This window comes from Scyliorhinus torazame, chromosome 30, assembly GCF_047496885.1.
Source record: "Scyliorhinus torazame isolate Kashiwa2021f chromosome 30, sScyTor2.1, whole genome shotgun sequence".
Taxonomy (NCBI): Eukaryota; Metazoa; Chordata; class Chondrichthyes; order Carcharhiniformes; family Scyliorhinidae; genus Scyliorhinus; species Scyliorhinus torazame.
In genome coordinates this window covers 13,135,783-13,161,289 of record NC_092736.1, presented here as the reverse complement: position 1 = coordinate 13,161,289, position 25,507 = coordinate 13,135,783, and the positions used below count along the sequence as shown (strand labels likewise).

General features: G+C 43.8%; 1 protein-coding gene across 1 annotated transcript in view; it reads right to left on the bottom strand.

Moving 5' to 3' along the window:
• edc3 (enhancer of mRNA decapping 3 homolog (S. cerevisiae)) overlaps window positions 1-25,507 on the bottom strand; it is a 131,230-nt gene that overhangs the window by 62,309 nt on the left and 43,414 nt on the right. The window contains exon 4 of the mRNA XM_072492839.1: window positions 14,278-14,613. Coding sequence (XP_072348940.1) covers window positions 14,278-14,613 — 336 coding nt within the window. The remainder of the gene's footprint in view (window positions 1-14,277; window positions 14,614-25,507) is intronic.

Genomic DNA, 25,507 nt, shown 5'->3' with positions numbered 1-25,507 from the left:
ACAATAGCATTGTAACTTTTAATGTTACAATGCAAGGATGCAAACATTTTTAAGGAGGAATCAAAAAATTCCATTGTTTTGTGGTGCACATTTCATCTTTTCCTCCGATTTGCATGCTGCAAACAACTTAAGATGCCACTGCGCAGTGTAGAACTTGAATAATGCTCATGTTGACAAAGCTTTTCATCCTGTATTTGTCCTGAAATCTTTGGCACCACACCTCTCCGTTCATAAACATTCAAATTAAAATGTAGTTGGAGTGAGCTGACAAATAGATTTCTTTAAAAAAAGTGTCACCAAAAGGAAATGCAGTGTCAGGGAGTTGAGCTGCAATCTAACCTTGAACTCGGAGTAGTAATTCAAATTTCTGATCTGAAAAATTAAGGAAGTTTTAATAAATTGTGCTGTCAAAGATGCAGTCTTGTCAGTCCGACAGCATGACGATGCTGCATGTATTGGAAGGTCTCTGTACATTTCACGACCAAACTGTTGTAATGAATGTAGGAATTTCAGATACACATGTATTTGGTGCAGTAAGGATTAAAAGCCTGGGTTAGTGTGTGCATGCCTGTTGTAATAATGATTTTTAAAAAATCTTGGTTTACATGACCAGCAGACACTTTAGCTACAGAGGTGCAATTAAAGCATCGTAAAAATGAAATCATCGCTCATTCCATCCATGTATATGGTTTACCTGAAGTCGGGCTAATGGAATTTTGTTTATATAAAGGTTCCCTGGGGAGTAGATAATCAGAGACATTGTGTTTAGTTTAATGTTTAGTGTTTAGGCCAGCACTAAACATCTCTATTCGAAAGAGGAAGGAGTTCTTTTTTGACCTGGTGAACATTGCTCACTTAACCAACAGCACCCAACAAATAAGCCGGATGGACATTCACCACATTTTCTTTTTGGGAGAACTCGCTATGCACAAACAGGCTGTTTGGCTTGCTTAAAAATACAACAGTGGCTACATTTCAAAAGTAATCTATTAGATGTGAAGCATTTAGAGATGCCCAGCAGGCAAAGAAATGCCATATAAACCTTCAAATTAGCAGAGCCCATAAAAAAAAAGTCAAGTGATTTCAGTCCCTAGGGTAACAACGGTGTTTTCTATTCAACACAATACCAAACTAAGAGGAGCGCTATCTGGTCTGTTTGAGCAAACTATATCAATAGATGTTTAATATATACTGTAGATAGCTCAAAGCTTAGTTAACCTAACAGCAACATTGCCAGGCATGCATTCAGAATAGCTGGCCACGGTCTCTGCCATTAGACCACGGTTGCTCACAATGGCCATATTGAGAAATAGATGAAAGAGAAACTCTGCCTTCTCGAGTGCAAAAGAGGCAGAAAACCATAATTCAAATACCTAGACCAGCAGGTTTACAATTTAAGCCAGACACCAGCCTTGGACAGATATCAGATTTATCCCACAATGGAACATTTGAAATGTAAACAATGCTCCTGAAGCAACCCCTTCGCTGAAGTGAAGATGTGCCAATTTCACAAGCAGGCCAAATTTACTACCTTACAACAACAAAAAATTAAATAGTTAAAAACATTCACCAAGATCATCATTTTAAAAAAAAATTAATCCACATGGCTGTTATTAAAAACTGAGACCTATTTTGATTTTGGCTGGGATTGGGAAGAAATGGGAAAGAAAAGTGGTCTGTGGCCAATAGCAAGAAATGGATAAACAGCGTGCATTGTTGCCGGATAGAAGGACAAAATGATACACACGTGGATTAACAGCAGTCTGGCGCCATTATGTATGCAAATAAAATAATACTTATACCACGTGTATCAGTTGCTGCGGTCTGCTGACTTGATGTACATTCTCAAGGGATCAAGTTCTTTATTACAGGACTTAGTACCACTCCAAGTTGGTCTACTCTGTACACTGTAATCGACATAATAAACCTGAGTTCAGACTGACTTAACTCCAAGCGGATTAATCTTTTACTTAAGGTTCTATCTTGTGCAGATATCCATTTTACCTTCACAAGGCATTCTGTAACTTAAGAGACACTTAGGATGACAACTCAGTTCCAACCATTTTAATTCTTTGTATTCTTAAACAATCAAATTACTCGGACTCTGGTGAGCACATTTATAACACTGTTCTAAGAGCAAATGTAAACTGTATAAAACCTCACGGGTTCAGTTATGCACTTCAAAACATGTCTTTTAACTGAACAGTTACTGGCAATCCCAACAACCTATATTTACATAGTGCCTTTCATATAGTAAGACATCCCAAATGACTTTCCAGGAGCATTATGATAGAGAGAGAGAGATCTTGGGGTGCAGGGGTCAATTTTGAAACTTGGGAGCATTGTAAACTGTGAAGAGGACAGTGCAGAACTTCAAACGGACATAGACAAGTTAGGGGAGTGGACAGAGGTGGCAAATGAAGTTCAATACAGAGAACTGAGAGATGATGCATTTTGGTACGACGAAAATGGGCAGACAATATAAACTAAGTGGTCCAATTCTTAAAGGGGTGCAGGAGCAGAGGGACTTGGGTGTATTTAAGCATCGATCATTGAAGGTAGCAGGAATGGTGGAGCGAGCAGGTGATCAAGAATATAGTATCCTGGGCTCTATTAATAGGAACATAGGAACAGAAGTAGGCAATTCGGCCTAGATCATGATCATGGCTGATCTCTTCCTGGTCTTAAATCCACCTCCCGATCTGTTCCCCTTATCCCTTTAGCCCGTTTTTTAAAATCAGAAGTATATCTATCTTCTTCTTGAAACCATTTAATGACTCAGATACGACCTCACTAGGGGTGGCAGAGCGGCGCAATGGTTAGCACTGCTGCCTCAGGGCGCCGAAGACCCGGGTTCGATCCTGGCCCTGGGTCACTGCCCGTGTGGAGTTTACACATTTTCCCCGTGTCTGCGCAGGTCTCACTGCCACAACCCAAAAATGTGCAGGGTAGGCGGATTGGCCACGCTCAATTGCCCCTTAATTGGAAAAAAAAAAAAAATTGGGTACTCTAAAATTTATACGGGTTTCCACCGCATTATGGGTCAGCAAGTTCCACAAATTCACCACCCTCTGCTAGAATTAATAATAATAATCTTTATTGTCACAAGTAGGTTGACATTGCAATGACGTTACTGTCAAAAGCCCCAAGTCGCCACACTCCGGCACCTGCTCGGGTACACGGGAGGAGACTTCAGAATGTCCTAATTACCTAACAGCATGTTTTTCGGGACTTGTGGGAGGAAACCGGAGCACCCGGAGGAAACCCACGCAGACACTGGGAGAACGTGCAGACTCCGCACAGGCAGTGACCCAGCCGGGAATCGAACATGGGACCCTGGAGTTGTGAAACCACAGTGCTAACCACTGTGCTACCGTGCTGCCCATAGTAGTTCCTCCTCATCTCAGTTCTAAATCTACCACCTCTCAACATATATCCGTGATCTCTCGTTCTAGATTGCCCAAGGGGGAACATTTGGTCTTTGTTTATTTTATCAATCCGTTTTAGTATCTTACTTACCTCGATCAGATCCCCTTTCATCCTTCTAAACTCCACTGAGTATAAACCCAAATGGTTTAATCTCTCCTCATAAGTCAACCCTTTGTCATGTGAGAGTACCTTTAAGAAATGGGTGTTTATAAATGGGGGTGTATATAAATATCTGTAGTGAGAGTACCTTTAAGAAATGGGTGTTTATTACTGCAGTGATGACAGAGAGTGGGTGGAGCTGGGCTGTCTGTCAGCTTTTTACTTTCGCTTTAGGTTTTTTGCTGCAGGGTGGGTTTGGTTTCATTTTAGTTTTGGAGAAGCTGCAGTCACAGCAAGGTGTGTATGAATCTCTGCAAGCTGATGAATGTCCATTTGCTGATTTCAACGTGGTAACTGTTCTCAGTAGTGAAGTTAAACCTGAGGTGCTTCTGTTAAAGGTTTTGTTTTAAGTCTTATGGATGTTAAAAGGAAAGCTCATGGATTACTTAGTGTTGTATTCTTTGGGGGTTGTATTTGAATTGATGGTTGCTAAGATGTTCACTATGTTTTAAAAAGGTTAACTTGGACAGAATAAACATTGTTTTGCTTTAAAAAATACTTTTCATTTCTGCTGTACCACACCTGTAGAGTGGACCGTGTGCTCCCCATACCACAATCTATCAAAAATTGTGGGTCAGGTGAACTCCATGATACACTTGGGGGTTCTCTAAACCCTGGCCCATAACACCTTTCACCCCTGGAATCAATCTGGTGAACCTCCTCTGGAACTGCCTCCAATGCCACCACATCCTTCCTCAAATAAGGAGACCAAAACTGGACACAATACTCCAGGTGTGGTCTCAGCAACACATTACAATTGTAACAATACTTCTCTACTTTTATACTCCAGTCTTTTTGCAATAAACATGATTATCACAAGCACCCAATGTTCCTTCTTATATACTTTGTCCTACATTGTGGTTACTGTTAGTGGCCTGTAGACCACTCCCATTAATGACTTATTTTCCCTAATATTCCTCATTTCCGCACAAATCGATTCTACATCCTGATCATCCGAACCAAAGTAATCTACAATTATTGCACCAAAGGCACCTTTGATTAATAGTGCTACCCCTCCACCTTTACCTAGCTTCCTATTCTTCTTGAATGTTATGTCCCAATCAACATTCAGGACCCAATCCTTGTCACCGTGTAGCCACGTCTCTGTAATGGCTCAGATCGCATTTATTTACTTCAATGTGTCTCATCAATTAATTTACTGTTATGAATGCTACGCACAAATACAGCCTCTCACTTTGTCTCTTTATTTTTGTAGTATCTAGTCTTGACTGTTGGTGTAGTCTTAGGTTTTTTTTCTCTGGCCCTTCTTGCAATTCTATGTTCATTTCCCATGTTACTATTTTGTTCATGTGTTGCACCTCTATCCGTTGATTTGCTACACCAGCCTAAGCAAAGCTCCTCACCCATATTCTTTAGTTCAAAGCTTTCTCTACTTCCCTAGTTATGGGGCTCACTAGAAGACTGGTTCCAGCATGGTTAAGATGTAGATCGGCCCAACTGCACCCCCCCCCCCACAGATGCCAGTGCCCCACAAACTGGGGCTACTTCTCCCATAGCAGTCCTTCTCATTAATAGGGGCAGAGAGCACAAGAGCAAGGAGGTTATGCTGAACTTATTCAAGCTACACCTCAGCTGGGATAGTGTAAAATTGAAATGTTGCCACAGTCCCAGAGAGCCGTAGGTTGCTCTCCCTTTTGAGAGCTGGCTGGTGGGGATTTAACCTGCACACCCCTACACCACAGTTGAGGGGGCAAGGTTGAAAAGGTGGGGCCTTCACGAATAACCTCAGCCGGTACAGAAATTAAACCCACGCTGTTGGCTTTCTCCACATCATGAACCAGCCGCCAGCCATCTGAACTAACCTGCCTCCAGAATATTGTGCACAGTTCTGGGTGCCACACTATAGGATGGATGTCAATGCATTGGGGAGTGTGTCGAAGAGGTTTACAAGGATGATTCCAAGGATGAGAAAATTCCAAGGATGAGAAACTTCAGTTCAGAGGATAGATTAGAGGGGCTGGGACTGTTCTCCTTGGAAAGACGGCGGCTGAGAGGGGATTTGAGAGAGGTGTTCAAAATCATGAGGGAGTCGAACAGAGTACATGGGGAAAACTATTCCCGCTCGTAAAAGGATCGCGATCAAGAGGGTACAGAATTAAAGTGATTTGCAAAAAAGGCAAACGCGTTGAGAGAAAAAACCCTTTTCACACAGCGAGTGGGTTGGGTCTGGAACAAACGGCCTGAAGTGAGAGAGAGGCAGGTACAATTGAGGCATTGAAGAGGATGTTAGATGATTCTTGGGATAGGAACAATGTGCAGGGGTACAAGGGGAAAAGGCTGAGGAATGGCAATAAATCATAACATTCATTTGGAGAGCCAGTGCAGAGACAATGAACCAAATGGCCTCCTTTTGCACCGTAACAATTTTGTGGATTTTGCTGGGTTGGAAGCCAGGGAAGTCAGCAAGCACAGGGGTATTAGGTGAAAGAGGACAATGCAAGATATGGGAAGGTTTGTTGATGGCAAATCCACATTTCACTTATTTTTTAAAAACTAATAATAATTTGGGGTTGTGAAAGATGATGTTGATGAGATGGATTTGGTTAAAATATTCAATACAATACACGACTGAATTCAGTGAGGCTGCACTCGCAAAGCAGCAGCTCAAAGGACAGGGGCCAGAGGTTGAGCTGAAACAGCCTTCACACTTTCATCAAGGTGGACCTCACTCTGGAAGCAGTTTTGCCTGAAAACCTCCGAGGGTTTAATTGCACTTTTGAAAATGAAATGAAATGAAAATCGCTTATTGTCACAAGTAGGCTTCAATGAAGTTACTGTGAAAAGCCCCTAGTCGCCACATTCCGGCGCCTGTTCGGGGAGGCGGGTACGGGAATTGAACCGTGCTGCTGGCCTGCCTTGATCTGCTTTAAAAGCCAGCGATTTAGTCCAGTGAGCTAAACCCGGGGAAGACAGTATTGCATCGAAGCTCAATAGACTGCACATACTGCAAGGAATATTTAAAATTGCTCAAACTGGGCCTTTTGTGAATCAGTGGATATCAAAGCTCAGAACAGTCCATTAACTTCAGCTATATTCTAAAACGTAATCTACTGAAATTTGTGCCATTCTGCACAACACACACACATACAGCTGTGTTTGCAGGTTAGCCTTACTGACTATTCTGTTTTGCTGGTGGCAGATATTCACAGGGGGTCCGAATGAACGGCAGGGACCACTAATTGAATTATGCTTTGAAATTAAATACTGCAAGGTCCTATCACGCTGCAGGTTCGACAGCAATAGCTTATGATATTTTACAGGAAGAAGGGTTAAGAAGTGTCAAGAGATTCACTTGCTACGACAAGACTCAAGCAACGCTGGCGGGAGTCAAGGCCTTGATACCATAAATCCTATGTGGCTCAGTGGCTTATTTAGTTTTTATAGCACTCCTGTGAAACCTCTTGGGATGTTAACTTAACTTTAACTGCACTATATAAATTACATGCTGGTGGCGATGCACATCCCCATTAAGAGTTTGAGATGTAGCAACCTACACAGACAGCAAAGAGCCACGCTCATAGGACCTAATTAATGCTGAAATAATATGCACGGTAATCAGTTTACGGGAAATGCCATTTTTCACAATAAATACAAACCGCTATATACAGGCATTCTCTGCCACTAATCGTAAATTTAATGAGTGCAGGGCTTTCGGCACAGAGAAACAGATTACACCTGCTTTAGCTACTTGAATATGGTATGGGAAATCTGAAAAGAGGGCTTGATGCCTTCAAGGATATCTAGAATTACCCACTCTCGGGTTACAAATGCCTTGAAATTTGGCGGCGCAACTGTTAGCGTACACTTAGCAACAGTAGCACAGCAACAGTGGCACAGGAGGAGGAGACGCCCGCTGGTCCATAGAGCTCACCTATCCAAATTGTACATTTCCTATAAACCAGCTCGCTCCCCCCCCCCCCCCCAACTCACTGCAACCCCCCTCCCCCACCACCATTTTGTCCAGTTTTTTTTTTAAACAAGAGGGCGTTAACGGATTTAGTTTATAAATAGGTTAGCACCCGCCTTAAGATAAAGGGTAAAGAAATTTTATACAGGTAGATTGAATGCTCATATATTCGGATGTAGAGAGCTTAATTACAAAGCCAAAAAGAAATCTGCAAAGCCTTAGGACACAGTTCAGGGACTCTCAGCAGAGGAAGCCAAAACTGAATCCAAAGTTCAGCAGATGACCAAATTAATGTCGGAAACTCTGCCCTGCTAATGAATATTGTTACAGAGGTTTAAGTGGAAAAGAAAACTCAATTTCCTCGTAACCGGGGGATGTCCTGAGTAGAAACTAAAACAACACGCCAAATTATGAAGCAACAACGATATTACTCTCGGACAAAAATCTGATGCTACTGCAATCTGATTTAGCAACAAAATTATCAGGGGATTCGTGACATTAGACCTGCCAACACTATTGTGAAGTTATGGTGGACTGCAATAAATTATAAGTGACAGGACTGGAAAACACAACTGTGAATCTTAGTCAACCACAAGCATGGTTAAGTTCACACAACGTCAGATAGGCAGCATCTGGTGCTCATTATACTGTTGCTAACAAGACAGAACTACCCACATGCAATTGATTATTCCACCAATTGTTGTAGATATAAGATCCGTATTTAATCACTCTGATTTCTATGGTAAACTAGGTGGAGGGAAAACAAATCCAGACATCGCTACCAGATTTTTTCCAAGGATAAAGTTTCAGCAGAAAGTTAATTCCTTTTTGCCCCTGAATGCAGATATGTCAAACCTCAGATGTTTAATTAATTACTTCTTAGCACAGAGGTTTACTTTACAAATCTAGAGATTACTGGCTGCCAAAAGTTAGCTGTGAAAAACGTATTTGTTCCCATCGGCTTTTGGCAGCAAGTGCTTTCTGCATATTAAATTACAAGCTCACTAAGTAACCAGCGCACAAAAAGTAGCTTTTTTTTTTGGGGGGGGGGGGGGGGGGGGGGGGGGGTGCCACATAACACATGTAAAGAGGACATTTCAGAGTTCAATGGCACTACTGAACTTCAATTCAAGTTGGACTTTATACGGATTGGCCTGAAAAGTCTTAAATATTTGCATTTAGAGACAGAAAACTTCAAAATGATTCCATGGGCAATGATCAGTTCCAGCTCGCCAGAATTGGAAAAACTCAAAGCCAGCAAACGGGTTTTACGACCAATCTTAATTCTGACAGAGGAGGAGGAGGAGAGAAAAAGGCATGTTCAAAACAGCGTGGGGAAATTGATTTTTTTTTTTTTTTTTTATATAAACTTACATTACCCAATTCTTTTTTTCCAATTAAGAGGCAACTTAGTGTGGCCAATTCACCCACCCTGCACATCCCTTTGGATTGTGGCGTCAGACCCACGCAGACGCGGGGAAGAATGTGCAATCTCCAGATGGACAGTGACCCGGGGCTGGGATTGAAGCCTGGTCCTCGGCGCCGTGAGACAGCAGTGCTAACCACTGCGCCACCGTGCTGCCCTGTGGAAATTGATTAACAGAAGTCAAACTCCAGAAAGGCAATAAATCTAGGAAAGACAAACTTCCTAAATTGGCTCCAAATCAAGCCACAAAGGATTCCTGCATATCAATACATGAAACCCACTTACCCATTTTGCTCCCAGAGAGTGAACCTTTACCGATCTCAACCCTTGTTGGCCTTTTGGGATTGAAGTGGGAAATGGTTCAGAAGGGCACTTGGCACAGAAGATGGCTGCCTGACGCACAAGATGGAGACAGAGAGAATAAAGCAGACATAACTGATGCCTGGAGTCCAGTGGGGTGCCAGTAGGACAGATAGGAACAGATCCAGGACAAAGGGAGCCAGACAGGAAGATTAAGAAATACATAAATGCAGGACACCACTTGAATAAAGCGGACTTCAGCCAAGGTGTACACAATGATATGCTAATACGAATGTCTTGGGCCATTTCCTAAAACAAAGGGACAATCGATACTAGTTTCCTGCTGCTGCCTGTAACCTGTAAAACCTCTTTGACTGTGGCCATGTGTAAATGGCAAAACGCTTACAAATAGCGATGCACAATCTATGAAATATTTACAGATAACAAGGTGATAATTGTTTTGTATCTGGGCTCATTGTGAACCCGAAGTGGCTGTTTAAAGATAACAAGGTGATAATTGTTTTGTATCTGGGCTCATTGTGAACCCAAAGTATAAAATGAATGACTGCTATTCAAACCGGGAGAAAGGCTGGCCACTGTACCGCGGGGTACGGACGCTTTCGCCTGAAGCTTTGTGTAACAATAAAACTGCACTTATTTGAACACAGCAAGTCTGACTCTTGAAGTGGTTGATTTTTCCCACAACAGTATGAACTATTGCTTATCGCTACAATTTCTATGCTGCATCAAACTGTTACATGGGAACAGCAGATAGGTTATTTAGATCATTTAATGAGATCATTGCTGACCTGCGATTTAACTCCATACACCCACCTGAGCCCCAAAAGGAACAAGACTGTTCCGAGGAACATGGTTATTGCTAGAAATCTTCAGAATGTGTTTTTTATATACTGTATTATAATTAAATACTTGTTCTTTTTTTTAAAATAAATTTAGAGTATCCAATTCATTTCTTCCAATTAAGGGGCAATTTAGCATGTTCAATCCACCTACCTGGCACACCTTTGGGTTGTGGGGGCGAAACCCACGCAAACACGGGGTGAATGTGCAACTCCACACGGACAGTGACCCAGAGTTGGGATCGAACCTGGGACCTCAGCGCCGTGAGGCAGCAGTGCTAATCCACTGTGCCACCGTGCTGCCCTTGTTCTTTTTATAAATTCTTTCAAGGGATATATTGTTCGCAAGTCGAGCATTTGTTGTCCATCCCTAATTGCCCTTGGTGTCTGCATGCATTTACTTTTTTTCTCCCAGTTTCTTTCCTACCTGTCACACCATCTCCAAATTTGGTGCTTCTTTGAATTGCTTTTACTTACCTGGAGGCCTGCATTACTTCGGCTCCAAAGTAGGTGGTGCTGTTGCCTACTTATCTTGGCCATCTCCCAGGACCAACTCCATACTAAATGGAGCTTGGGGGCAAGCCTTCGCGACATGGTAGTTTAATTTAAAAACACTTTTAAAATTCATTCTTAACCCTCTCTACGCTGGTGCCTTTGCTGCCCACCACCACCATGATCCAGCTGCTATTAACCTCCTGGAGTTGGCGGCACGATAGCACAGTGGTTAGCACTGTTGCTTCACAGCGCCAGGGTCCCAAGTTCGATTCCCGGTGTCTGCGTGGGTTCCCTCCGGGTGCTCTGGTTTCCTCCCACAAGTCCCGAAAGACATGCTTGTAGGTGATTTGGACATTCTGAATTCTCCCTCTGTGTAGAATTGTGGCGCCAGAATGTGGCGACTAGGGGCTTTTCACAGCAACTTCATTGCAGTGATAATGTAAGCCTACTTGTGACAATAAAGATTACTGATTAAAAATATCTGTTGGGTCTCTCATATATGCTTAGTACTGGGAAACGGGCAAATCATGGCAATTAGGCAAGAAAAGGCAAAGAGGAAAGGGTGAAGTGAGAGACTAGGTGAAAGGGTTTGAATGTGGAATCACATTGAAAACAAATGTCTGAATGCATTGCACGAGGCAGCAACAATTGCATAGCGTGCGTCATTCAGCTGGACAGCAAAATACTGAACTCCATCTGATAAGCGAGGTTAAAAAATAACTGAAGCACCCTTTAGAAGAGGGGGTTAAAAATGTTCTCAGTCAACTCCCTATTTAAATAAAGCAGCCAAACCCTTCTCATTGCAGTCAACAGGCAGCTTCCAGTAGTTGCAAGAAAATCTATTATTCCTCCCTGCAAAAAGTACAGCCCTTCCCATAATAAACTCATGGATGAAACATTTGCTTCACAAGATCAGACAAAACAAGTTCAGCTGTTGCCTGAAACAAGGGAAGTGGTAGGTATGTAGGAGCCGTGAGGCACACCTGAAGTAAAACTCCTCTGAGTAGTACACCTTGTACACACCAAGCGGAAGTAGATCAACGAGGGATGAAACCCCACCAACAAGGGTAACAACAGACGGTGTACAAAGCATTTCTAAACGCACAGGATTGTTCTGCTTCTGGGACACAGTGAGCATCTCCTTTGCATTGTACACGGAAGTCCTTCACGAGATTCTCAACTGCTCAATGGTAAACACAGCACATAGCATGGTACCAAATCATACTGCTCAGGAATGCTTTAGGTCCATTCCATAGCCTTTAATGTTTTAGATCTCAGTCAATAACTTGCATTTATATATAGCATGATATAGCGTCTCCACAGCGATGTTGAGGAAGTGGGTGGAGCCCCACAACTGGCCCAATCACCTGACTTTGTGGGGGGGGGGGGGGGGGGGGGGGGGGGGGGGGAGACATATCCACTATCTAGTGGCAGCTGGTAAATGCATCTATGAGAAAGAATGAACTTGGCCCTGAAGCCTTCCAAGGAGGAATGGCCAACCAAACAACGGGGACCGTGCAAGAAGCTATTTTGGTCATCGGTTACTGGATGACACACCAACCTGAATTAAGGGCTTCAAAGGGGAGTTAAAGAAAGCTGGTATCGGCGAGGGGGGTGGACGTGGACATTTCACAACTTGCGATTCCGTAACTATTGTTCTGTGGATTTCACCGCAGGACAGAAACATTCCAACAATGACCAGCTGTATAATCTCCATTTTTTGTCTATAATGAGCATGTCAAAAGCAGACCCAAATAGTCAATCGCAGAGCTATAAGTAGTGCTGGCAGCAACCAGACACCACAAAAAAAAAAAAATGTTTGTGGGAAATATTTCTCAGTAGAATTCTATAAATAGTTTGCAATCTTTCTTCTGGCCCAAGGCACCTGGTGTTTTGCAGCAGTGTCGTTTTCCAGTACATTGTTTCGGAACCAATTGTCATATCCAATAGTGCTGCAAATCCACCACATTGAAAAGGAAATCTAGTCCATTTGAGGCCATAATTTAAGAGGTGGGAAAATGATGCTGGGCGAAGACAGCAGGGACAAAGCAGCCTTGGCAGCAATTTCTACTCCGCTGGTTAAGGTTCGGATCCCCTGGTGGAATACGTTATCAAACGCCATCCTCCACATGCCAGGTGGGCATTACATGTGGCCGGTTAGCCCAGTTGGCTGGACGGCTGGTTCGTGATGCAGAGCGATGTCAACAGCGGGGTTTCAATTCCCGTACCAAATGAGGTTATCCATGAAGGCTCATGACCTCTCGACCTGACCGCCTGACCCGAGTTGTGGTGACCCTCAAGTTAAACCACCACCAGTCAACTCTCTCTCAGAAGGGGAGGGCAGCAAGAACTGTCGAGCATGTGACTGAGTTCATTGAGTAAACAAGCAAACCCCGGTCACGTCACAATAAAAAAGACAAGGCTGGCAATGGCAAGAACGCCACGGTCATGTCTGCTGAATTGAATTCTGCTGCTTCCTGGAAAAAGAGACGGGGGTTTGGGAGTGATAGACAGATCAAGAATTATCCACGCCCCTAAGTACAGGTTGAGTATCCCTTATTCGGAATGGTTGGGACAGAGAGGGTCTCGGATTCTGGAATGTTTTAAATTGTGGAATACCAGTGCTTGGAGTCGCCAGTTGGGTGTGTGTGTGTGTGTGTGTGTGTGTGTGTGTGTGTGTGTGTATATGGTGGGGGGGGGGGGGGGGCAAGCGGTTCCTCTCCCGGCAGCCCATAGGAATAAGACACAGGAACAGCCAACACCGAAGACGCGGGAGTTGTGAAACGTTGCCATGCTAGCGGATCTCGGGTGAACCCCATGCTATTTTTCACGAGAAACAAGATTTCCGAGCTTTTCAAATAAGGGATACTCGATCTGTACCAGCAGTTGTGATCCTAACACAGCTGGTTCGGCAGCTTGCAACACAAATTCAGGGAGCTCAACACAAACTCATAGGAGCTGCTATTGTGGCTCACCTTCTCCCCCACTCTCGTGGTCTTCTTCATCACTGGCTCCCCAATATAGATAAAGTTCAAAAGACCTTGAGAATCTACCTTCTAACAGATCAACGTTGTCCCAAAATCCTTCCTGTTTAATTTTAATTTCCCTCCAACAAAATGGTTTCTCAGCTCTTTGTATTCTGTTACTGGGGTCCTGTAGCAAGATTCATTCACACAATACCACCACGTTAACCCACAATAGTATCACAGATGTTCAAACAGTAGAACAGAATTCCATAATTTGAATTCCTCACTGCAACAAACAACCTGGAATAAACAGAATGCAAAAATTCATGAAGACCCTTCCCCCAGCCACCTCTGCCCCGCCAACCCAATCCAGCCCCCAATACAAGATTGCTGCAAGCTGGGCAATTATGGGCGAGGCGAGGGTGAAGAATTCCACCTGTACGATATGAATAATGCAGCCTCAGCAACTCGTACCTGCAAATGTTGGCCGAATGAAGGATTCGGAGATTTTATGACAGGGCCTGCCCATGTTACCATATCTAAAATATTCGTAACAAGAATGGAGTAGGAATATGTTGCTTTGGCTTTTTCAAAGTATCTCAGAACAAGGTAAATGGGGTACTTACGCACCAATTTCCCAACCACATTTGTTTACATTTAAGGTTTTCCTTCCCTTTCTCAAGTAAACAGCTTTAAAACGGTGTTAAGCCTCACCAGTGCAATATTCTTTGCCACTATGTTGGGGCACTGTGATTTGCCTGTAGACAATAGGCTCAGACTCCAGAATGTTCTCATCGTGGCGATATCTTGTTGGCTTCTCGTTGGGTGTCCCTCGGGACCGTGTTCCATTCCTCCTTTCAAAAGTGTCTATCTCTTCGAACACGGCTGCTTTGTCAAAGAGTGCTAGATTGCCTTCAAAGTCAAAGTCGGTGTCAAGAATCACTTCAATTCCATCCCCAAAACATTCATCGTCTTTATTTTTCATTGGTCCATTCTTTACTCCATTTTTTTTTGGCGTTGCTTGATTTGGAACCTTGCTGCTCGACGACCCTGGGAAAGAACAGATGAAGAACGAGATTGAGGTTGGCATGTTCAACAAATATATATATTTTTTAAAGGATCTAGGTTTCCCTCCCCCTTACAAAGGTTTTGCCAGTTACGTCTTTACGGTTGTCCTTGTAACTCGGTGCAAGAACACTATTGCCCACTTGAATATTTAAAACACAAGAACCAGGAGGCGTCGGCTACACTGCTCCCAGAGTCTTCGCTGTCTTCAATAAGATCATGGCTGAGGCATAATTTACATGGGGATTGCGAGCAGATTGGGCAGGTGCTGGAAAGTAGGGAGATGTGTGCATGGGAGTGACTGGCAGGTCAGAGCAGAGGGTTGTGAGGAAGCATTGAAGTTTGGGTTGCAGCAAGGCCATAGGTTGGGTAAAGGGAATTTCAGGACCTGGGTTCATCTGACGATTTGAGGAATTATACGAAGGTTTGGTGTCACAGAATGTACCACTGAAATGTACCATTCGGTCCAACTGGTCCAAGCATTGTTTACACACAATACAAGCCTATTCCCACCCCAGTTATCTCAAAGTCAGCATGTTTAAAAATGCTCTAATATGTTGCATCGTGCATGGTGATGGAGACTGAGCTGCTCAGTGACTTGCTGGAGTTGCATTCTATTGGCTTGGCACAGAACTCAGTCCTCAAAAGGGCGATTGTACTGTACCAAGCGATGAACGTGTTCCAGAGGCGTGTTAGGGTTCGTTGTGTAGAATATCGGGGTGAAGATTATTAGAACAATTGGTAAGTGAAACAGATAGGTGACTAAGAAAATAAAAATGACAGAAGCAAGCCTTATTGTCACACGAGTCATCACAGTTCCATAATTGAACAGACTAGGAAGCAACTAATTAGAAAGAAATGTAAACACTTAACCAGCAAGGTAGAAAATTGGCTTGCAGCTCTACAGACAAACCCAAAAACCTTGTCACACAAATGAAAAATATTCTCCAGCTTGGTCCCTAGTAGCGGCATAATAAGTGGTAAGTTTTCAAAGATAAAGATTGTGCAGCAATACTAGGTGATTGGGGGCGCGGGGTGAAGGAGTGACAGCTGGAGGAGAGTGGTTGCAAGGAGTATGTTGCTGCAAATCAGTGCATAAATGCAGCTTTTCCAGAATCAGCCAAGGACACTGGGTCATGCACTCTTGTTGAAAGCTCAATGCAAAGCTCAGAACATTCTTCAATTAAGTAGCTCTCTAAAAAAAGTGATATGGGGAGAGGGCGGTTGCATGTAAGAGATGGACCATTGGTGAATGATTCCATGTATGTGCTGTTCAGATAAAGCCTCCAGCTAGTTATTTGGCAACACCACAAGTGAATGTCACATTATAAATAGTCACAGCATTCCAAACAAAATCTCGGCACTGTTTCCTGGTCTCGGGAGATAAAAACATGGTCATATGCCTAGAACAAACTTTCAACTAGCACGGTGTCTTCACAGAAACAAATATAGCATAAACATTTAATTGGTACATTTTGCAATTTCTTCCCAACAAATAAATGAATATCCTAAAAGTGAAAGCACTTCGATATACATTTCATAAAATGCAACTTTCACCAGCCATGTTTTATTGGGTAAGCAATCTCACCTCTGATTCAGACGGTTCATGCCCCTCTCCAAAAACATAACAAATGAAGCTGGCACTGCGGAGCAGGCACTGCACTGATGTGTCTCCTGTCTAACGAACTATTAAACTGATGACCTCTTCTGCCTTCTCAGGTAGTAAAAGTTCCCATCTCACTGGTTCCAAGCAGCAGAGTTCTCCTGCTGTGTTGGCTTATGCATATCCCTCAGTCAGCATCACTGACCATATTATAACTGGTCATAATAATAATAATAATAATAATAATAATAATAATAATAATAACAATAATAGCTTATTGTCACAAGTAGGCTTCAATGAAGTTACTGTGAAAAGCCCCTAGTCGCCACATTCCGGCGCATGTTCGGGGAGGCCGGTACGGGAATTGAACCCATGCCGCTGGCCTTGTTCTGCATTACAAGCCAGCTGTTTAGCCCACTGAGCTAAACCAGCCCCTCATCGCCACATTGCTGCTTGTGGGACCGTGCTGCGTGCACAACTGGCTGCTGTTTTCCTACACTTCAAAACTAGTTCATTCGTTCCAAGTACTTTTGGGGATTGTGGAAAGCACCATATAAATGCAACCTTTCTTTCGCCAAGTTTGAAGACAGCAGTTTAAGACCACTTTAAATTGCAGACATTCAATTCTATCCATTTGCAAGCCACTTCTAAATGAGATCAGATTGCTAGAGTTTTTTTTGAACCACACAGATTGATCACATAACCACACAGAAAAAAACCTGAAAAACAAATTTGAGAACAAACTTATTTTTATCTAACCTAATTTCAATATTTTGAAACAGATAAAAAGGGCAAAAAGTCAATATTGGGATTTACCCCGTATCTGCATTTCAAGCTTTTGACCATCTCAGGGTTCACTGAAACAGGTAGTCTTATAAGTCACAATTACCTCGAGATAATTTTTATACAAAGCAAATCTAAGATGTGACTGAGTTACACACGCTATGCATAAAAAGCTGTTGCCTCGTTTTGGCGCACCCCCCCCCCCCCACCACCACACACACACACACTGATAAATCAGCTAGATACATTGTTGGTTGCAATGCAAATCATTCATTGATTCTCTTATCAGAATTTCACAAGACAACAGCTTCAGTCACAAAATGCACTGATTAGATACCGGCAACATTAAAAAGGTGCTGTGCGGAGATCAGAGGAAAGCCAGGGGATATGTAACCGCTTTCGATCGGGCGGGCGGCCTTACATCCATCTCAGCCTCCCACAATCAGCCCAATCCCAGAGTACCTCTCGGGGAGATAAGTCGCATGTCAACAACACGACAAAATTTCTGCAGCATCTATCCTTGAGCAAATTTCCAGCACCAACTTTTAAAAAATAAATTTAGAGTACCCAATTCTCTCTTTCCCCCCCCCCAATTAAGGGGCAATTTAGTGTGGCCAATCCACCTACCCTGCACATCTTTTTGGGTTGTGATGGTGAGGCACACGCCAGAACGGGGAGAATGTGCAAACTCAACATGGACAGTGACCCAGAGCCAGGATCGAACACGTGTCCTCAGCGCCGTGATACAGCAGTGCTAACCATCATGCCGCCCTTTCCAGCACCAACTTAAACTCTGCCACCAAATACCAACTGCCGCATGTACTCTAACGATAAGGTGCAAAGAGTTTTAATTTAAAAATGAATTCAATGCGTGGGTTTCACCCCCACAACCCAAAGATGTGCAGGCTAGGTGGGTTGGCTACGCTAAATTGCCCCTTAATTGGAAAAAATGAATTGGACACTAAATTTTTTTTTTAATTTAAAAATGAATTCAAAAGGTATTACTTGGTTTATTTGTCACAATCGTGACAAGTATATTCCAGATGTTGCACGTAAATCAATGTACACTGATTGTTCATGCAATTCTCTTTAGGTATCACCTCAAATAGCATCGTCCACTAGAGACAGGCCTGTTATTAGCATTGCTTTAATTCTGCGATCTATAGTTCAAAGACTCCCTCGCTGAACAACATTTGGACGGTAGTCATAATTATGCTGGCAAATTCGAATCAAATGAGCAAAAGAAAGAAAGCTTACGTCCATTATGGTGAAATCCAAATGACAATTATTGCAAGGAAAATTTGGCAACTGTATTTTACAAATGGTTTTTGGAGTATTTTTCTAATAATAGTCACTTAATATTGCTTTCCCTCTACGGCAGAATAGCTCTTGCTTAATTTTTTGGCAGTTGATGCATTTCACAGAATCCTTTACCAGTTTCTAGTGCAAGTTACGGTGCTGAAAATGCTCCACAAAATATTTCACCTGCTGGATTTAGCTAACAGCTATCAATCCACTGCCAGTCTTGCTTGCAACCAGATATTGTACAAAGCAAAGACCAAGGTCCAGTGAATTTTCACAAAGCCGACTGTTTTTTAGTCAAATAGTAATTACCAGGGTTTGCCCAAAAGACAAAACCATCAACTCCCACTTCCCTTTGAAGCAGCTGTAGTGATCGGTTTGAATTAAATGTCTCCATTTCACGACTGCAAGCCAACAAGGCAACATTATCAAGAGGACCAAAGTGGAAAGAAAAACTCAAATGCAGTTTAGAAATTCTACAGAAAAAGAGCTCTGTTAAAATCACGTCTAGGGCAGCATGGTGACGCAGTGGCTAGTGCTGCTGCCTCATGGGGCCGAGGTCCCAGGTTCGTTCCCGGCTCTGGGTCAGTATCTGTGTGGAGTTTGCACATTCTCCCCATGTCTGCGTGGGTTTCACCCCCACAACGCAAAGATGTGCAGGGTAGGTGAATTGACCATGCTAAATTGCCTCCTTAATTGGAAAAAACGAATTGGGTACTCTTAAAGTTTTTTTTTTTAATTGCCACATCTAAATACCCTGTTGACCTCACTGAATTGAATGGATCTTGAAAAATTACAGACTATCACGCAACACAGAAAATGCCATTGCAGTAAAATAAACTTCAGAGAGATATTGGGGTATTGATTTTTACAGAGATTCCTAGACATTTAATCTGGCATAACAATAAACAAGTTACGCGGCTGCCTTTGTTCCCACTCTTGTATTTAGTCATGCAAGCGTACTCAAAGCTTTCCAACATAGATGTCACTGTATATACGGACACAATCCCACTGACCTCCTACAAATACCGACAGACTCTCGGGAACTCCTTCCCAAGCATCCAAAAGTGTCCAACATATAAAGCGAAGCACCGCTTTGCTGCAAATCTTTTTAATTAGCATTCAGCAAGAGAAACAGTGTGCTAGTGTGTCGACACAGGGAGAAAATACTAGAGTGCAAGGTATGGCAGGTACCACACAAGCCAGCTACTGTGTTTCACGCTGCTCAAACCAGTTTTGCTTATGCCGCCAGCAGTACGCCTGTCGAGAGCCAGGCAGAAAGGTGATTGGCCTGACAAGCAGCACAGTGGTTAGCACTGTTGCTTCACAGCGCCAGGGTCCCAGGTTCGATTCCCAGCTTGGGTCACTGGCTGTGCGGAGTCTGCACTTTCTCTGCGTGGGTTTCCTCCGGGTGCTCCGGTTTCCTCCCACAAGTCCCGAAAGACTTGCTGTTTGGTAATTTGGACATTCTAAATTCTCCCTCAGGAGTACCCGAACAGGCGCCGGAGCGTGGCGACTCTGGGCTTTTCACAGTAACTTCATTGCAGTGTTAATGTAAGCCTACTTGTGACAATAAAGATTATATTCCAGGGTCCCACTCAGAGCTGGTGGGGTTTATTCCACTTTCGATACTATTAGTCGACACAAGTCTTGTGCCCCAGAAAAGAATCCAGCATAGTTAGCAACACAAGGTGCTCAAAGCAATGTGGAATCACTTCAGCTCCTCGTGGGATCTGCTAAATTGTGCGCCTGACGGAGCTATATTCTGAGCTTGCCAATTCTAAGGTGTTGGAGAGAATGTTGAGGTGCAGAAGCAGAAAGAAAATGGTTCAAAAGATTAACAGTGGGCTGGATTTTGCAGTCAGCATCAAAGCAGTGGCGCTCACAACTAACCTCCAAGAAATAAAAGATGCCTGCATTTTAATGAGGTTTTACGACATTTAAAGTAGGAAAGCTGTGCGGTTGCCAAGTTCAAATTAATGAATGTGACCCAGAAGCAGCTATTCACAGAAGCTTCTGGAACACGACATGAAAGTAGACTGCAGAAAGCAGGCCCCAAACTAAAGAACAAAAAAGAACTTCCAAGAAAACCTTCAGGTCAAAGGTTTTTCCAGATTTCTGTTATGTTGAATGGCAAGGCTGCAAAGTGCAGACTGGGATAATGTGGGCTTGTCAGAAGCCAGAGATCCAACGAGACACAAAGGTTGGTGACTCATTACTATGCAGCTGTGAAGCAGTGGTGTTCTGTTGGCACAGCTGGATATCTGAGAGACTGCAAGGAAGGCACATTAGTGCAAGTGGCTCTACATCAAGAGGAGAGGTTGAAATCCTGGATGTGGATCCTTGGTGAAGACAACCAAGGGAAAGTGTCATTTGGGACATTTCAAGGTATGTTCTTTGAGAGTCGAGATTTGAAACCCTCATGTGAATGACAGAGATCCAGTGGGATCTGTTGGCTCTCAGCAGTGGTGCGCAACCTGCAACCAAAGTCTTTTATTTTTGTTTTTACAATTTGAACTTGATGATAGTTCTATTATATAAATTAAGCATTCTCTATAGCTCGTTATGAAATAGTCAGTGTGCATTAAATATATTTCATCTTATTCATGGGATCGTGGCTAATGAACAAAGTTCGATTTCAATCGTGCGGCCCCCTGAGATGAAGGAGAGCCACGGAAGTGGCCCACTCACTAGCCTAGGTTGCCCAACACTGGCTCAGTGTGACAAGCACCTAAGGGGAATTGATGAGAAATCTAAGTTGTTTTGAACATCTGTCACGTGCTCTCAAAATGCAGTGTGCCTGACCACAGGTTGCCTATTGGTTTACATAGATTGTGTTCTGACTGTGAACATTAGAGTAGAAGATAGATTTTGTAACTTGGGCTATCCATACGAATCTGTGCATATCTGTCAAAGTATATTTGATGATGTGGAGATGCCGGCGTTGGACTGGGCACAGTAAGAAGTCTTACAACACCAGGTTAAAGTCCAACATGTTTGTTTCGAATCACTAGCTTTCGGAGCACAGTTTCTTCCTCAGGTGAATGGAGAGGTGGGTTCCAGAAACATATATATATATATAGACAAAGGCAATGATGCAAGACGGTACTTTGAATGCGAGTCTTTGCACGTAATTAAGTCTTTACAGGTTTGACGGAGCAACTGGAGATAGGTATAATCACAGGTTAAAGAGGTGTGAATTGTCTCAAGCCCGGACAGTTGGTAGGTTTTCGCAAGCCCAGGCCAGATGGTGGGGGGTGAATGTAATGCGACATAAATCCAAGGTCCCGGTTGAGGCCGTACTCATGTGTGCGGAACTTGGCTATAAGTTTCTGCTGGGCGATTCTGCGTTGTTCAAAGCCTTTGACTGCTAAAGTGTCTTACAACACCAGGTTAAAGTCCAACAGGTTTGTTTTGATCAGAGGCATTCAGCCTCTGATCTTCAGGTAAGCGTTTTCCAAGGCGGCCTTCAGGACCAACCCCATCAACCCCTTTCCCAGAAATCTCCCAGCCATTTCCACTTAATACAAAACCTTTTACCACTGTCCCCACCATTCACACGTCCTAGACACGCTGAAACCTGCCTAAACAGGTTCAGCAGGCCACAACCCCTCCGCGCCCCCCCCCTCCCGCCTTGCTCCCGTTCACTAACGAACGAGTTTGCTAATAGGGTAGCCACCCCCCCCCCCCCCACACCAGATTCCCCCTCCCCTCAACGACCAACAAAGAAACAATAAACCTTCCACACCCAACCCATCCACCTTAAAAGTATCAAAGCTCCAGCCAATTTGTGCATGACAAGATGTTATCAACAAAAATTGGTTGATCAGTTAACAAGATTCGATTGCGCTGTACAGGAAAGAATGTTGCCCAAAAGACAAGGCAAACTCTATGCCCTTTGGATACAGCAACTGACAGGCAGAGCGGGGCCTCAGTTTAACATCGTTCAACCTTAAAATTCACAAATATCGTCCAAAAGACATCAACTCAACAGTGCATCGCCCCCTCCTCGTGACTCTGGATTGTCAATCTACCCTATTCTTCGAATTTGGAGCCAATAAAATCAGAGTGGAAAGCCAAAGATGCTGCCAATTGAAGGAATCTAGCACATGCTTAATGAAGGCACAAGAGCAGGGCACAAGCAGGGTGGTGACGCCACCAAGTGCATCATGGACGATGAGTATGGAAGTTGCGTGTTCAGGTATAAGACTATTTATATTTGGAACTATGCCTGCATTGGAAGACTGCAACATAGCAACTATGTCATCCTTAATACTCAAAACATTTAAACCAGTTAGCAAATGTGTGTTCACCTGCACTTAAACCAGCACAGTTTATGGCAGAAATGGGTTTCCTGAATGCGTAATGCTGGCTCCAAGCCGGTTAAGATAGTACAATAATGTTTACGATTTCCTTGGTTGACAACGGCAATTGTTACTTCATTCCCAATATCAAGGATCTTATTGGTGTCTCCGAATACACCTACAATTCAAATAAATTGAGATAATAAATGATTTATAAATGGAATGGTATAGGAGGGTTCATGCCAACGGCCAACCATCCTGAGCCATTAGGGTTTATGATGTTTCTATCGCACAGTGTTATGTCGAAGAAAAGCATCCCAATAGAGGCTCAATAAAAACATTAAAATGTTGGTACTTTGTTCTAACCTGCTGTGTTTTTTTAAAGAGATGTGCAGAGGAAAAACAAGCATGCAATTTTCACCCCGCTTCTATTCATCTGTGATTATCCACCAGCATTTTATGACTGCAATCCATTGTCATAAAGGCAAACCGATTACCTCAAAGCTTTGAAACTTTGATTGAACTGCAATCAAAGAAAATACACTTTCCACACTTTCTGCACAAAGTTCAGTTTACAACTTCTGCGTCAGAGTCAATGTAGTGGGCAGCGCGGTACCAAAATGGTTAGCATAGTTGCTTCACAGCGCCAGGGCCCCAGGTTCGATTCCCGGCTTGGGTCACGGAGTCTGTCTGCACGTACTCCCAGTGTCTGCGTGGGTTTCCTCCGGGTGCTCCGGTTTCCTCTCTCAGTCCAAAGATGTTGCAGGTTAGGTGGATTGGCCATGCTAAATTGCCCTTGGTGTCCAAAACGGTTAGGTGGGGTTACTGGGATAGGGTGGAGACGTGGGCTTGGGTGGGGTGCTCTTTCCAAGGGCCGATGCAGGCTCAATGGGCTGAATGGCCTCCTTCTGCACTGCAAATTCTATGATTCTATGAAATTGGATATTATTTATTAATCTTATTGAATATTTTCCCTTATTCTTGAAGGTACGAATCATACTATTGTATAGTTCTATGGTGGCATGTGATCGGCAATGCCTCACTCCCACGTTGTCATTCTCATCACAAGAAATTATAGGCAAACTGTATTCGGTTCTGGTTCCCTAAGAAACAAACCTCAATTTATTTAGCGCTTTCCCAACATAAAGAAATTCAAAAGCACTTTATGGCTAATGAATTACTTTTGAAGTGAAGTCAATGTTATAACATATTAAACAGCAGCCAATTTGAGAACAGCAAGCTCCTATCAACAGCAATGTGTCAATGGCCAGCTACTCAGTTTTTGGGGATCTTTACTGAGGGACATATGCGCGAGGACAGCCGGGGGCCTCTGCTTATCTTCTCATCCAAAAGTCTGCTTGGGTCTCACACCCACAACCCAAAGATGTGCAGGTTAGGTAAATTGGCCATGCTAAATTGCCCCTCGATTGGAAAAAATAGTTGTGTACTCGAAAAATGTTTTTAAATCTTCTGATCCAAAAGGCAACACCACTGACAACGCACCATTCCCTCCTCAAAATGTTTTTTTAGGAAATTATAAAATGTTTAACATTTTATATGTCAGATACAAGAGATAAACACCTTTTCCAAAATACCAACCCCAACCCCATTCCCCCCCCCCCACCCCCTCCCCAAGCCAACAAAACTAACCCCATAAAAGGTGAATAACACCAGCCACCCCCCGCCCCCCCCCCCACCCCACCCAAACGGCTAACAATAACCAATTCCCTAAAGTACAATATAAACAGCCACCATCTTTGATAGGACCCCTCAATCGACCTCCTCACAGTGTATTTGACTTTCTCGAGGTGCAAAAACTCCATCAAGTCCCTTAGCCACGCCAAAGCACTCGGGAGGGGATGTCGCCAACCTCCAGCCCAGTAGGATCTGCCTCCGTGCCACCAACGAAGCAAAGGTCAGGACATCCGCCCCTATCTCCCCCCCACCCACCCCCACCCCAGCCCCCCTGTCGGGGTTTCAACTCCACATTCAGGATCGCCGAAGTGGTGTCAAAAAAGGACCTCCAGGACCCTGCCAGCTTGGGACCCGATCAGAATCGATGTGTGGTGTGCATGCACCCTCAAGCAGTACTTGCACCTCCACCCCTCTGAAAAATCCACTCATCCTCACTTTAGTGAGGTGCGCCCAAAATGCCACTTTCAACTGAATACGGCTGAGTCTTGCGCAAGATGATGTCACATTCACCCTCCTCGGCGCTTCACTCCACACCTCTTCCTCACGTATTGGCCCCTCCTCAGAGTATACTGCTTTGTTTACATGTTGAAATCTTTGGGTTGGGACTTGAAACTACAAAGTTCCAAATGAGGGGCCAGAGTGCTACCACCAGAGCCATGGCTGACACATGGGCACACTTCATCAAGAGACAAGGAATAACAATCTGGAGATTGTAAATACATGGAAGCTATTTGCAGCACTTCTGTCCCCTTGCTTGAGATCAGGTAACCCAGATCCAAACATGTGATCTTCTATTCTCTTTAATTCAGCAAGTGGGTTGGGTGAGCTGGAGAAGTACGGGCTCCCCCCGGGGAACACCTTCAGGTACTTACAGATAAGGGCGTTTGCCAGACGGCAGGTGGTGGAATTCCCACGGCTACTGCCACACACAGTACAGGACAGGGTGCTCTCGGGGGGGGGGGAAGATCTCGGAAACTTACCAGGTGATGCAGGAGGAGGAGGCCTCGGTGGTGGAGTTGAAAGGTAAGTGGGAGGAGGAGTTGGGAGAGGAGATCGAAGAGGGGACGTGGGCAGATGCCCTAGGGAGGGTGAACTCTTCCTCTTCATGCGCGAGGCTCAGCCTCATACAGTTTAAGGTGCTGCACAGGGCACACATGACCGGGACAAGGATGAGCAGGTTCTGTGGGGGTGA